At 38.0% G+C, this 12,331-nt stretch overlaps 1 protein-coding gene across 1 annotated transcript; it reads right to left on the bottom strand.

Annotated features, from left to right (window-relative positions):
• Nucleotides 1-8,380: 8,380 nt before the first annotated feature.
• On the bottom strand, nt 8,381-9,322 carry LOC140513647 (olfactory receptor 4M1). Its single transcript, XM_072623499.1, has one exon. It carries the CDS (start codon nt 9,320-9,322, stop codon nt 8,381-8,383), a length of 942 nt encoding a protein of 313 aa, XP_072479600.1.
• Between the last annotated feature and the right edge of the window lie 3,009 nt (nt 9,323-12,331).

Below are 12,331 nucleotides of genomic sequence, written 5' to 3'. Positions count from 1 at the left end.
ATATAGTTTCATTTCCACTTCTACATTGTATTTGTACGACCTTACACCACTTAATCTTTGGACATAAGTTTCTGCATATGTAAAATTAAATAGTTAAACTGATGAATCTGAATGGTCTCTTCTATCTCTAAATTATATTTTCTTAAGTTCTGTTTTAACAACAGTGTAAAATAATGGGCAGAACACATAGAAGATATGAGCCCAAGATTAACTCCACAATTATCATACTTCTACCAAGGTAATGTGACTTTGATCAAGTCACTTTAGGTCAAAGACTCTCTGCTTCAAGCTAAATGATCTATAGACCCAATAACATGTAAGAAGTGCTGCTCTGCCCTGTATCTTCTTCTCAGATATCCTATCTCATGCTTATTCTCTCTGAGCCTTAATTTCCTTATCTATAAAATGGGGATCTGTAAAATGCATATACATCTTATTTCATAGTCATTTTGAGAATCAAATGAGTAGATGGATATATGCAGATTAGTGATGGAAAGTCAGTCAGAGAAATCTGGAAAGACTCATATGAACTGATGCTGAGTGAGGGGAGCAGAACCAGAACACTGGTTACAGTCACATTGTGTGATGACTAACTTTGATAGAGTTGTCTTTTCTCAGCAAAGCAAGGTTTTAGGACACCAAGGGGCTCATGATGGAAAGTGCTATCCACATCCGGAGAAAGAATTATGGAGTTTAAACGTAGATCAAAGCAAACTATTTGTTCTCTCTGTCCCTTTTTTTATTTTCTTTTGTTTCTTCTTTCTCATGGTTCATTTCAATGGTTATAATTCTTCTTTACAACATGACTAATGTAAAAATATGTTTAATATGAATGTATATGTATAATCTATATTAGACTCTATGCCATCTTGGGGTGGAAGAAAAAAGGAGAGAGGAGGAGAAAATTTAAAACTCAAAAGCTTGTGGAACTGAATGCAATAAACTAAAAATAAATAAATAAAAATTTAAAAAATGTAATTGAAAGTCAAAACATTTGTGCCTTCCTTCTTTCTTTTCAATTTTACTCAGTATAAAAGTTACAAACTCTGACGATCTACCCTTGTAGCATTCAGATTTTTCAGTTTCGTAAAACAGCAAGAGAGAAAGAGAGAGAGAGACAGAGAAGGGGGGGGAGGGAGGGAGAGAGAGTAAGGTAGACAGATAGAAAGGTAGACAAAGAGACCACTTGGTAAGCACGGACTACGAAACACTAATCTAGGTATTAAAGATATAACACACAAACAAACAAGCAAGACAATCCCTGATATTAAGGAGCTGATATTCTTGTGGAGAAAGACAACACATAAAGGAGCACTGGAAGGCAGATTGAGAAAAAAACAGGAAGGAGAATACTTTCATAGGGTCAGGGTGAGAAGAGGTTCTGTAAGTATATTGGAGACCTGGGTACCTCAAGTTAAAGTGAAAGGTCATCTATCAGAACCAGAGGACCCTGGAATAGAATCCAAAGTTATAGTGGGATGGAGAAGGTCACAGACTAAGATCACGGAGATAGATGTCTCAGTTTAAATGGATGACTATAACCCTGGTTACTACTGTAATTCATGGTTAATCTTTTATGTAGATGATTTAGAAGTGGAAATAGTATTGTGTTCTAGGTTTAGATAATAATGTCCCCAAAACAAAATGAGACCAAGTCATTATGGGAATAATCAGACTTTGGGTATGGCCTTGTCACATATACCAAACAGACTTTAACAGAGATAAGTGCTACTCATGATGTTCTATTCCGTGACATATTTGTAACTTTAAATGGTCTATAGAACATTAAAAAGAAAGAAGGAATTAGGATCCCAAAGGTCCATGTTGGAAAATGCAAATGGAGTGTAGAGAAAGGAAAGAGAATTTGGAAATATTTCCTAGGAAATCTTCATAAAATATTGGCATTCCAGGACATAATAGTTGTGAAATCTTTAAGAGTAATAACCAACATTTATGAAGCAACATGGCACAGTGAATCTATGCTGGCTTTGGAGTTAGAAAACTTTTTCAAGTTCTGTCTCTAACAAATACCAACTATGTGACCAAGTTATTAAAACAAGCAAATTTTAAAGACTATAATCTAGAAAGAAATTAATGATCTACATTGGTGGAAGGAGTTTCCACACTGGGAGTTCTGATCTAGGCATCATAGACCTAGAACTGAAAGGGATCATACGATCATAGATTTAGCATTGGAAAAGAACTGCATGTTCTCTATTATAATAGTCTTATTTTGTAGGTCCTAAAAATGAGGTCTAGAGAGGTCAAGTTACTTTGCCATGATTTCATAGGCATGAAGTGTCAGAAGTGAGATTTGAAACCACATTCTTTGACAACAAAATTGACATTTCTCCCCTCCACTACATGGTCTCTAGAATTGTTACAACCTATTGGTTTTACTGATGAGGAAACTGAGATTTAAAGAGTTCAATTGGACTATCCAAGGTCATGAGGAAGAAAGAAGAATGGAAGGAAAGAAAAGCAAGGAAGGAAGGAAGAAAGGAAGGAAGGAAGGAAGGAAGGAAGGAAGGAAGGAAGGAAGGAAGGAAGGAAGGAAGGAAGGAAGGAAGGAAGGAAGGAAGGAAGGAAGGAAAGGAAGAAAGAAAAAAGAAACAAAGAAAGAGAAAGAAAGGTGGGGAGAGAAGGAAGCAAGGAAGGAAAGAAAGAAGGAAAACCAAAGAAAAGTTCAATATCATAATATGTTATTGAACTACAGAATGTCAGACCCAGAGTATGTCTGACCAACTCTACTATTTTTCTGATAAGGAAGCTGAAGTTAAATATGTCTCTGAAGAGGGTGGAAACAAGTGTTATGAGGGTGAAAACTATAATTTCTGCCACCCTATCCCTTATCACCCCTATTTTCCTGTCCACTATTTTAATTTCAATTCACTCTACTCTCTTTTTGATTCTCTTGTCTTCTTCCATTCACATATCTTTACCTTATTCTGTGACTGTGGGTCTCAAAGAGTAGTCAAGAGAGTTTTCCATCCCTCCAGAAAGAAAGGATAGGCATGTTATAGACAGCTGTTAAACACATAGACAAATATGCAACCACTTAGTTACCTACTAGAACTAGTCCTTGCAAGGTGGTCCCAAGGGTGATGAGACAAGCTAAAACTCCCTATCCCCAAGTCTGCTTCCCATGTGGAGGTTATCCTTCTGCCCTGGCTCCCTTGGGGAGAGAGGAGGTTTTCACTGGTCATGGGAGAAGAAAACCTGAAAATTTGCTGCTGCTGCTAGCACTGGTACTATTTTTGCTACCAGTATTTTTTGTTGTATTGCAGGGTTTAACCTAGAGTCTGTGAATTTATTATTTTATTATTTTGATAATTTTACTTCAATATTGCATTCTTTTGTAATTCTATTTATTTGGTACATTTCATTTCTTGGTTTGGGGATAGGCAATTGGGGTTAAGTGACTTGCCCAGGGTTACATAGCTAGTATGGTTCTAAAGCAAGATGTGAATTCAGGCCCTATTGACTCTCTATATTTTTTTATTTGGTGCATTGTAAAATTTTGTAACAGCCAGAGTGGCAGGACATTAAAAAAATGAAGACTCCTTTATGTAATAGAAGAAGCAGTGGGGTTGGATCCAAAAGACTTAGGTCTAAAAGTCTTAAATCAAATACTTCTTCACCATGTCATCATGAGCAAGTCCCAATTCTCTAAGCCTCAGAGACTTCAGTTTTTCCGTACAGCGTCTCATCTCTGATTGTGATGTAAAATTCTATAAAAAGGAATTCTGAGCACCAAGAGAAAATGACAGGGCAACAATTGACAAAAATAGGGGCATCTGGAAAAGACTCCTAAAATCAAACTTCAATTACCTATTTAACCTATATACCAACATATAAGACTTTCTCTACAGTAACTCTGACCTCCATCCCAAAGCATCCTAAATCAGAAGTCATCATCCTTCCTATTTAAATTATTTCTTCTACTTATTATTTCTTTCTCTCAAGTGTATTTCCAGTAAATGTAAAAGATGACTAGAAATAGTCACCTCTCCATTTGTCTCCTGCTGCCCTCTTATAAAAGGAATCAACTCTGTTCTCGATAAAGTTGTGCTCCCAAACTTAATTGATTTCCTGTCAGTTTGCTTTCAAATATCCACTCTCCTTTAGTGCCTCCCCCTAGATTTCTAATCCTTCATGCTTTCTTGTGACATGATAGAAAATATACTGTGTTCATCTGGGAATAATGCAACCCTGAAGAACACTTGCATTGGGAGTTATCAGAATGATAGTTCGAGCCCCCTTAGACAAGACCTAGGCCAGACTTTTGTAAGGAAAATACATTTATTTAAACTCTTAGTGGTATCGTGCCAGGTGAGACCTTTTCAAGTTTAATATTTCTTCAGTAACTGCTTTAAAGATATGGCAATCATACTTACTCAACTTAGAGAAGATAGTTAAGTCCCCAAATTCTTTAAAAATAAGAAGTTCACTGAAAATGAAGACAAAAAGTTTAAGAAAATGAAATACTGTATTAAGTGCTTTGATACCATTCAATGTCATATAATGTGACCTATCATCATTATTGTTAGAAGGCAGTCCTTTATTGTCAGAAACAAAACAAAGTGACAGTGAATGTATGAGTTAAATATAGAGCCCTTTGGGTGGAGTAGTAGTGACATCACGTGCATTCCCTGATAGGAGCAAAGACAAAAAATATCTGGTTGGATGAAAAAAACCTTGTTAAATTAGAGTTCCCTTCTAGATTCAGATGGGCATAATCCTAAGCATGAGTAGGAAGAATCCAGAACAAGAAAAATATCAGTTTACTTCTTTTCAGGTATGCATATCTTCTCTAAGCAGCTAAGTGGCTCAGTGGAAAAAATACTGGGCCTAGAGTCAGGAAGACTAGCTGTGTGACCGTGGGCAAGTCACTTAACCTCTGCTTACTTCAATGTAGGGAAGGAAATTGGAAGCCACTCCAGTGGTTTGGGCTAAGGAAACACTGAAGAGCTAGTTGTACACGACTGAATGAATGAACAACGAATGTCTTCTCTCTTGTTGTGAAGTCTTCCTATGAAAATTGGATGGGATTTTTGTAGTTGTTATGATTAATAATTTTTTTCTAATTCAATGACTGAGACCATACCATGCACTATATACAAAACTGACTTTCCTTCTAAAGCAAATGCTTCTAAAGTATAAACTGCAGCTAATGCCAAGATTAGTCAGTGGATCTTAGTCTAATATTACATCTAGGAGGAAAAAATAACTGGAAATCGTTAGCATTATTAGCAACAACAGCAGGCTGAAAATCAACATGAGGGCTTTGAATTGACAGTGTTGGCATAACCTCTCTGTATCTATTTGTATTTTTCAAAACTTGTCTCTAACCACTAAGCCACACATGTAATTCTCCTCCACCTGTTTTAGTCCCTGAATTTGTGTTTTTCTCCTTGAACCACAGCTCATAGCTTTGCATTTAGTCCTTGTCTGAAAGAAAATAAGCAAAATATCATCCACCAATTTACAGTAACCCCAAGGTTCAAGAAATCTGTATGATCAGGGAGATTTCAACAAAATTGGATAAAATATGGGTGACAAAAGGAAAGCAAAAGACAATAGCCAACGGAAAGACAGGGCAGACTATTGGAGCTGAAGTCAAAAAGTTGTTGTTCAGTCATGTCTGATTCTTTGTGATCCCATTTGGGGTTTTCTTTTCTTTTTTTTCTTTTTTGTAGGCAATCAGGTGTTACATGACTTGCCCAGGATTGTACAGCTGGTAAGTTCCTGAGGACAGATTTGAACTCAGATCCTCATGTCCAGCGCTCTATCCACTGTGCCACCTAGCTGCCCTCATCTGGAGTTCTCATGGAAAAGATATTGGAATGATTTGTCCTTTCCTTCTCCAGGTCATTTTACAGATGAGGAAAGTGAAGCAAACAGGGTTAAATAACTTGCCCAAAGTCATACAGCAAAGAACTGTCTGAGGCCAGATTTGGGCTAAGGAAGATGAGTCTTTCTGACTTCAGGCCTGACACTCTCTTCACTCCATCATTTAGCTGTCCAAATACAAATGTCAGCTACTATTATTTCTGAATTACAGATTTTCTGAGAATATAGCTGGAATTAAAATCCAAGATGCAGGCTACCATTTCTATCACCAGTAAGCACATCTTTTAAAAAAAGACATATTTCCATGCCATTTTTTCATTGGAATTGAAATAGAAATGAGAAAACATATTGCTTCATTTTCAGGTGAGAGATAAGTTGAGACTTAGGCATCACAGTTTCAAATTATGCCACTCAGCTTCTGTAAGAAAAGTTTCCCTGGAATTGCATGGCTACTGGAATTGTATCATACTGACCCACTTACTTCTTAGGAAGTTAGCAGATCTTTATGGTAGAAAATTCCCATATTAAAGTGAGACACTATTCATCATCATTCCAACTGGACTCATAGATCCCTGAGGTTACACAGGGCCTATGGCCAGAGAAATGCAGCTCCAAATATCCTGATAATTTCTATTGCGTTGTATTCATGCCAAAGTAGTAGGATTAGCTATGAGGCAAAATATTTCCCTATATGTTCATCCCCTCCAATGAAGAAGATATAAGTTATGAGTATATACACATATACACACATATGTATGTACATGTACATGCATGTGTACATATTTATGTGTATGCATATGTGTACTAACACATGTCTATATACATACACATATGCCCATACTCTCTTTATGGTCTATGTATGCATGCATATACATACTATAAAATATATGGAAGGAGTATTTTCTATTCAGAGTCCCATCATTTTACTTTGTCTTATAAAGAGGCTAAACTTATATCTATGCACATAAGCCAGTTCAACCATTTTGAGTAAGTGACTGGTTGTAAACTGGCTGTCCCACTGAAGTGAGCAGTCAGTTTTTATGGAGACACTTTCAAAGACTCAAGATTTCTAATCAACATTTCTAATTCTGAATCTTGCCTAGCATAACTGTCTTGGGACCAAGGAGATGGAAGTAGGGGTGATTCACTGGGACAAGGGAATCTGTACTTTAAGATCCTTTACACACATACTGAAAAGTTAGCTGTATGGAAAAAAAATATCCTAATGGCTTCAATGACAACCTCCAACTTTGTTTAACTTGGAAACAAGAAGTGGAAAATGTGAAATATGATCCATCATTTTTACATTATAAGGCAGGGAAAAAATAGTGTGCTCCAATGAAAATTTTCTTCAAGGATGCTGGAGGTCTGCAAGATAGGAATCTACTGTCAGAGTCCTTTCTTCAGCCTATTTTAATCTTCATGTCAATCGTACTTATTGTTGCAGTTAGTTAGGGAAGGAGATTGTTAAGAGAAGGAGGATGAAAGGGAAGTGGATGAGTCACATTATTATGTAAGTATGGTGACAGTTTCAGGGCAGCTAGGTGGCATGCGGATCAAGTGCCAGGCCTACTGTCAGGAAGACCTAGGTTTAAATCTGGTCTCAGATATTTACTAGTTGTGTGACCGTGAGCAAATCACTGACTACCTAAGTTTTCTTATCTATAAAATGTGTGCATGTTCATCCTTCATTGGTGAAGAAGACCATGCCATCAGAGAAATAATGACATGTCTTGCATTTGATTTTGTTTTGAGTGAGGGAGGGCTGTGAAGGTCACCACCCTCACTTCTCCTCCAGAGCCATCTCAATCCAATGACCAAATATTCATCAGGATGACTGGAAATGACTCAGGATGAGGCAATTGGGGTTAAGTGACTTGGCCAAGGTCACACAGCTAAGGAGTGTCAAGTGTCTGAGGTGAGATTTGAGCTCAGGTCTTCCTGACTCCTGCACTGTATCCACTCCACCACCTTGCTGCCCTATATAAACTGCACTAAAGAAGAAAATGACAAACCATTCAAGTATCTTTGCCAAGAAAACCCCAAATAGGGTTATGAAAAGTCAGACATGATTGAAAAGCAATAGAACTTCACATCCTGCATTCAATACAATAGAATGTGGGCACCATATCTAAAAGAACTTACTCATTTTGTTCTAAGTGATTTTATTTTCAATTGGCTGATGATTGGTGTGCCTTTAGTTTCCATCCCACTCTGGGAATAGTGAAAGTTGTGAAGGAGAACCCCAACAATCAGTTTCATTCTTTGCACACAGAACTGGTATTTTGTGGATGCCTTACCCAGTGACAGATTTTGGAAACCACCTGCATGGCCATTGTGAGAGGTAAGACCCTTTCTATCTCTATGCCTCTGCTCTCCTTTTAGAAACTGAAGGAAACAGTATAAACGTAAATTCCTAAATCAAAGAAGCTAGTTAAAAGGCAAAAGAGATAGTACCACAACAAGGGCTGTGTACTCTGGAAATATGAATGTCATGGGGACTCAGTGGGAGGATGCTCATGACAGCTCACTTCTCTTTACATAAGATGTATTTGTTGGTCATTTTCCTCATGGCAGTTTTTACTTCTTTGTTACGTAATGTGTAGATGATGGGATTCAGTAAGGGGAAGATGATGGTGTGAAACACAGACACTATCTTATCTAAGGAGAAGGCATCAAAAGGACGTGCATAAATATAGATGGATGGGCCAAACATTAAGACCACAATGGTTATGTGGGAATAGCAAGTAGACACAGCCCGACTGGTACTTTCACCTGAGCCTGAGTGTTTCTTGAGCATGGCCAGGAGGAAGGCATAGGACAAGAGTAATGCAATGAAACACACAACAGAGATCAACCCGCTGCTAAAGATCATCACCAACTCCTCTGGGAAGGTGTTGGCACAGGCAATGCGGACCACCTGTGTGATGTCACAGAAATAGCTGTCCAATTCATTGGGTCCACAGAATGGCAGACGGATGATAAGTGCCACTTGAATTATGGAGTGGATAAAACCACCCAACCAAGAGGAGGCCACCAGCACACAACAGAGGCGCCTGTTCATGATGGTCGCATAGTGCAAGGGTCGGCAGATGGCAGCATAACGATCGAAAGCCATGACAGTGAGCAGGAACATCTCAGAGGCCCCAACAAAGTGCAGGAAGAAGAGCTGAGCAATGCAGCCCCCAAAGGAGATGATCTTTCTTTCTGCAAAGAAGTCCACAAGCATCTTAGGGGCTGTGATAGAGGAATACCAGATGTCAAGGAAGGCTAGGTTTGCCAACAGAAAATACATAGGTGAAGTCAGGTGGGCATCAAACCTGATGGTAAAAATAATAAGGACATTTCCTGGTAGAATTATTAAATAGAAGGAGAGAAATATAACAAATAAGACCAGTTGCACCTCCCGGGTTTGGGACAGACCCGTGAGGACAAATTCCGTCACTCTGGTATAATTCTCAGGCTCCATTTCTTCACTTTAGTTTTCATAGCATGACTAAGGAAAACAAAAAAATCAAAATGACTCATAACATCAAATATGGAAAAGCTTGTTGTTTTCTCACTTCTCTCCTCAGAAATGCCAAATATATACTACCAGTATGGGATCACAGGAAAGCAGTTTGAGGTGGCCGCATTTTATAGACAGATAAACCAAGGCAGGAAGAAGGCAAATGATCAAGCTGAGATTCACCTTGATAGTGAAAGAAGTAGTATTGTAAGTCACAGAGGAGCACTCAGCTTATATAGTTAATATACCACTTTCTACTACAACAACCAGTGAATTTATATATCTTCCTCCCCCATCTCTATTTTAGGAAACTTTTATAAATGTCAGAGATAACTTCACAAAGACTTTTGACACTTGCTGAAGAGCCTATGGAGTAACTGGCTTTTCCATATTCTATTTATACTTACATTTTGGCATTTTGGAAAGCTTTACTGCTCTACAATCTCTGTCTTTTAGTATTATAGGAATTGTCTTGGCCTGGTCTCTTCCACGGAGGTAGTTTGGACCTAAACAGAAACTTGGAGAATGGTTGGCTTGGAGAGCTGAAATTCTAATTTATATATGATTTTATGTAGAACAATTGTACTATTGGGATTTCCTATAACTCTTTCTCTGGAACCCAAACCATGACATCAAACTAACCTATGTTAATATCCTCTAAAAAACGAAATAAACTCACATATCCTCTGGGCTATACATGTATAATGTTCACTTGTACTCAGGGAAGTTACTATTACCATCATCAAGAAAAGTGTGATCATTCATGTATAAGCACAATAGAAAACAATGTAGGTCACCAAAGGGTGTTAATGAGGTAGGTAAACATATAAATTCCAGCTCAAGTTGGATCTTTTCCTCTCTTCCTGCCTCATTCTCCCCAACAGGAAGCAATCTTTTATGTCATAAAACTCCTACAGTATTTTGACTGTACCTTTCATACTGCATTTGTCAAGCTGAACTCTACTACATGTGACTCCCTTGACTACTTTTTAAAGAAGTCTATTCACTGAATGGGCATTACCTCACTTTAAGTAAGTACCCTACAAGGCTTTAGCCTAAAAAGGACAAGGACTCCCATTGCATCCTGGGCCATCTCCAGTCATCCTGATGAATATCTGGTCACTAGATCCAGATGGTTCAGGAGGAGACAGTGAGTCTGGTGACCTTACACAGCCCTCCCTCACTCAAGACAAAGTCCAGTACAATCATGTCATCATTTCTCTGCTGTCATGGTCTTCTTCAAAAACGAAGGATGAACACAACAATGCAAACCCTTTGAGAGCAGCTCTCTTTTCTGTTTGTATCCCCCTTGCTTAGCTCAGTGCTTGACATATAGTTAAGAGCTTAATAAATATTTTTCATTTTATTCCATATCCTGTGCCCCTCACTATGAATGTCCTGGGACTGCTTCTTTCTCTGCACTCGCTCAATGTCTTCCTTAATTCCATTAGCTTCAATTATAATTTAAAGGCAGCTGGGCAGTCCTGAGTTCAAGTCCAGGTTCAGACACTGACTAGGTATTGTTTAACCTTTGCTTGCTTCAGCTTCCTTAACTCTGAAATGGGTTTATTATTAGCACCTATTTCATAGAGTTTGAGACCAGGTAATGTTTCATTTTCTTCCTTTTCTCCCTAGATTCTGGTGCATAGTAGTTACTTAAAAATATTGACTGATTGATTGATACTTGGTGAGCCAAAATTTAAACAGCCTTGGGCACCCTTCCACCAGCCCCTAAATTAAACACTTTCTCAAACTTTATTTAAAAGACCACTTTTATAATGATCACTGACAACAATTTATTTTGTATAGCATAAAAAATCTCTCTGTCTTATAAAAGTTAGTATTTTTGTACCTTAGTCTCAATGGACAGAACAGAAAGATCAGAAGGTCCTTCCAATTCTATTAATGCAGGTTTTTACAATTCATCTATCTTTAACTCAGTTCTCTAAGAAAAACATACAATAACAAAAAAAAGTACTCAAATTATACCTCTTAACAGTCAAAATAGACAACACACAGGCCATTTACCTTAAATAGCATGAACCTTTGTCACAGGAGAGTCTTCAGATGTTACTTAACACTTGTAGGTCCCCTAAAAGCTACCCTAGGTTAAAGACATTATTAGATCTGCCTTCACATAGAATTTTAACCTCATCAGAGTGTTTATTTCACCAGTCAAAGGACACATTAATTTAAAGCAAAAGATCACTAATCTAATAATAAATAAATTACAAGAAAGTCTCCAACCTTTCCACTCTCTTTACTGTAATCACGCCACCAACAAACATACAATGGCCAAGGAAAGGAAAGTGCTTGAAAAGGCATATCCATAAAGGGCTCAGTGCCAGGACAACTGGTGCTCCAAAAGTATGTGTCTACTGGAATTTTTTTCCTCCTCCAAAATTGCTTATTCTCTACAGAATTGTTGAGGTCCTCTTGAGACTCTGTTTGCCTAGAAGCAGGGATCCCTGTTGAGCTTCGCTTTGCTGCCATCTGCTGGTCATTTTCTGAATGGATTCAGTTCACACAACCCACTGTCACAAAGTCTTTACATACATGCCTCTGTTATCTTTCAGATGATGTTAGTCTAAATAGTTAGTTGAATTTTGTATTTGGGGATTTTTGTTTGTTTTGTTTTGAATGTGACTTCAATCACATGGAAAATTTCCAATATAGAAAACCCTTCTACTGATAGATTTGTAGATGACCAACTCTTGTGTAACTTAGGATGTATGTCATGCTTCGCATCCCATTCAGCCAGGAAATTGAACCCTACTAAGTCAACTTCCCATTATCCCTGCATCCCCACCTGCAATAGTCAACCTCAGGACTTGACTTCTGGACGCCATTATCCCTTCAAACCCAATTCAACCCAAGCTTCTGGGTCAATCCATCTAGTCAGCTTTGGAGCTTTCCACTCCAGAACTGAGCTGCCCTGTTTAGTGAACGAATGAGCACAAAGTTACATAA

This window comes from Notamacropus eugenii, chromosome 7 (assembly GCF_028372415.1).
Source record: "Notamacropus eugenii isolate mMacEug1 chromosome 7, mMacEug1.pri_v2, whole genome shotgun sequence".
NCBI lineage: Eukaryota > Metazoa > Chordata > Mammalia > Diprotodontia > Macropodidae > Notamacropus > Notamacropus eugenii.
Note: the sequence above shows the minus strand (reverse complement) of the source record. Positions and strands in the feature narration are given on the sequence as shown.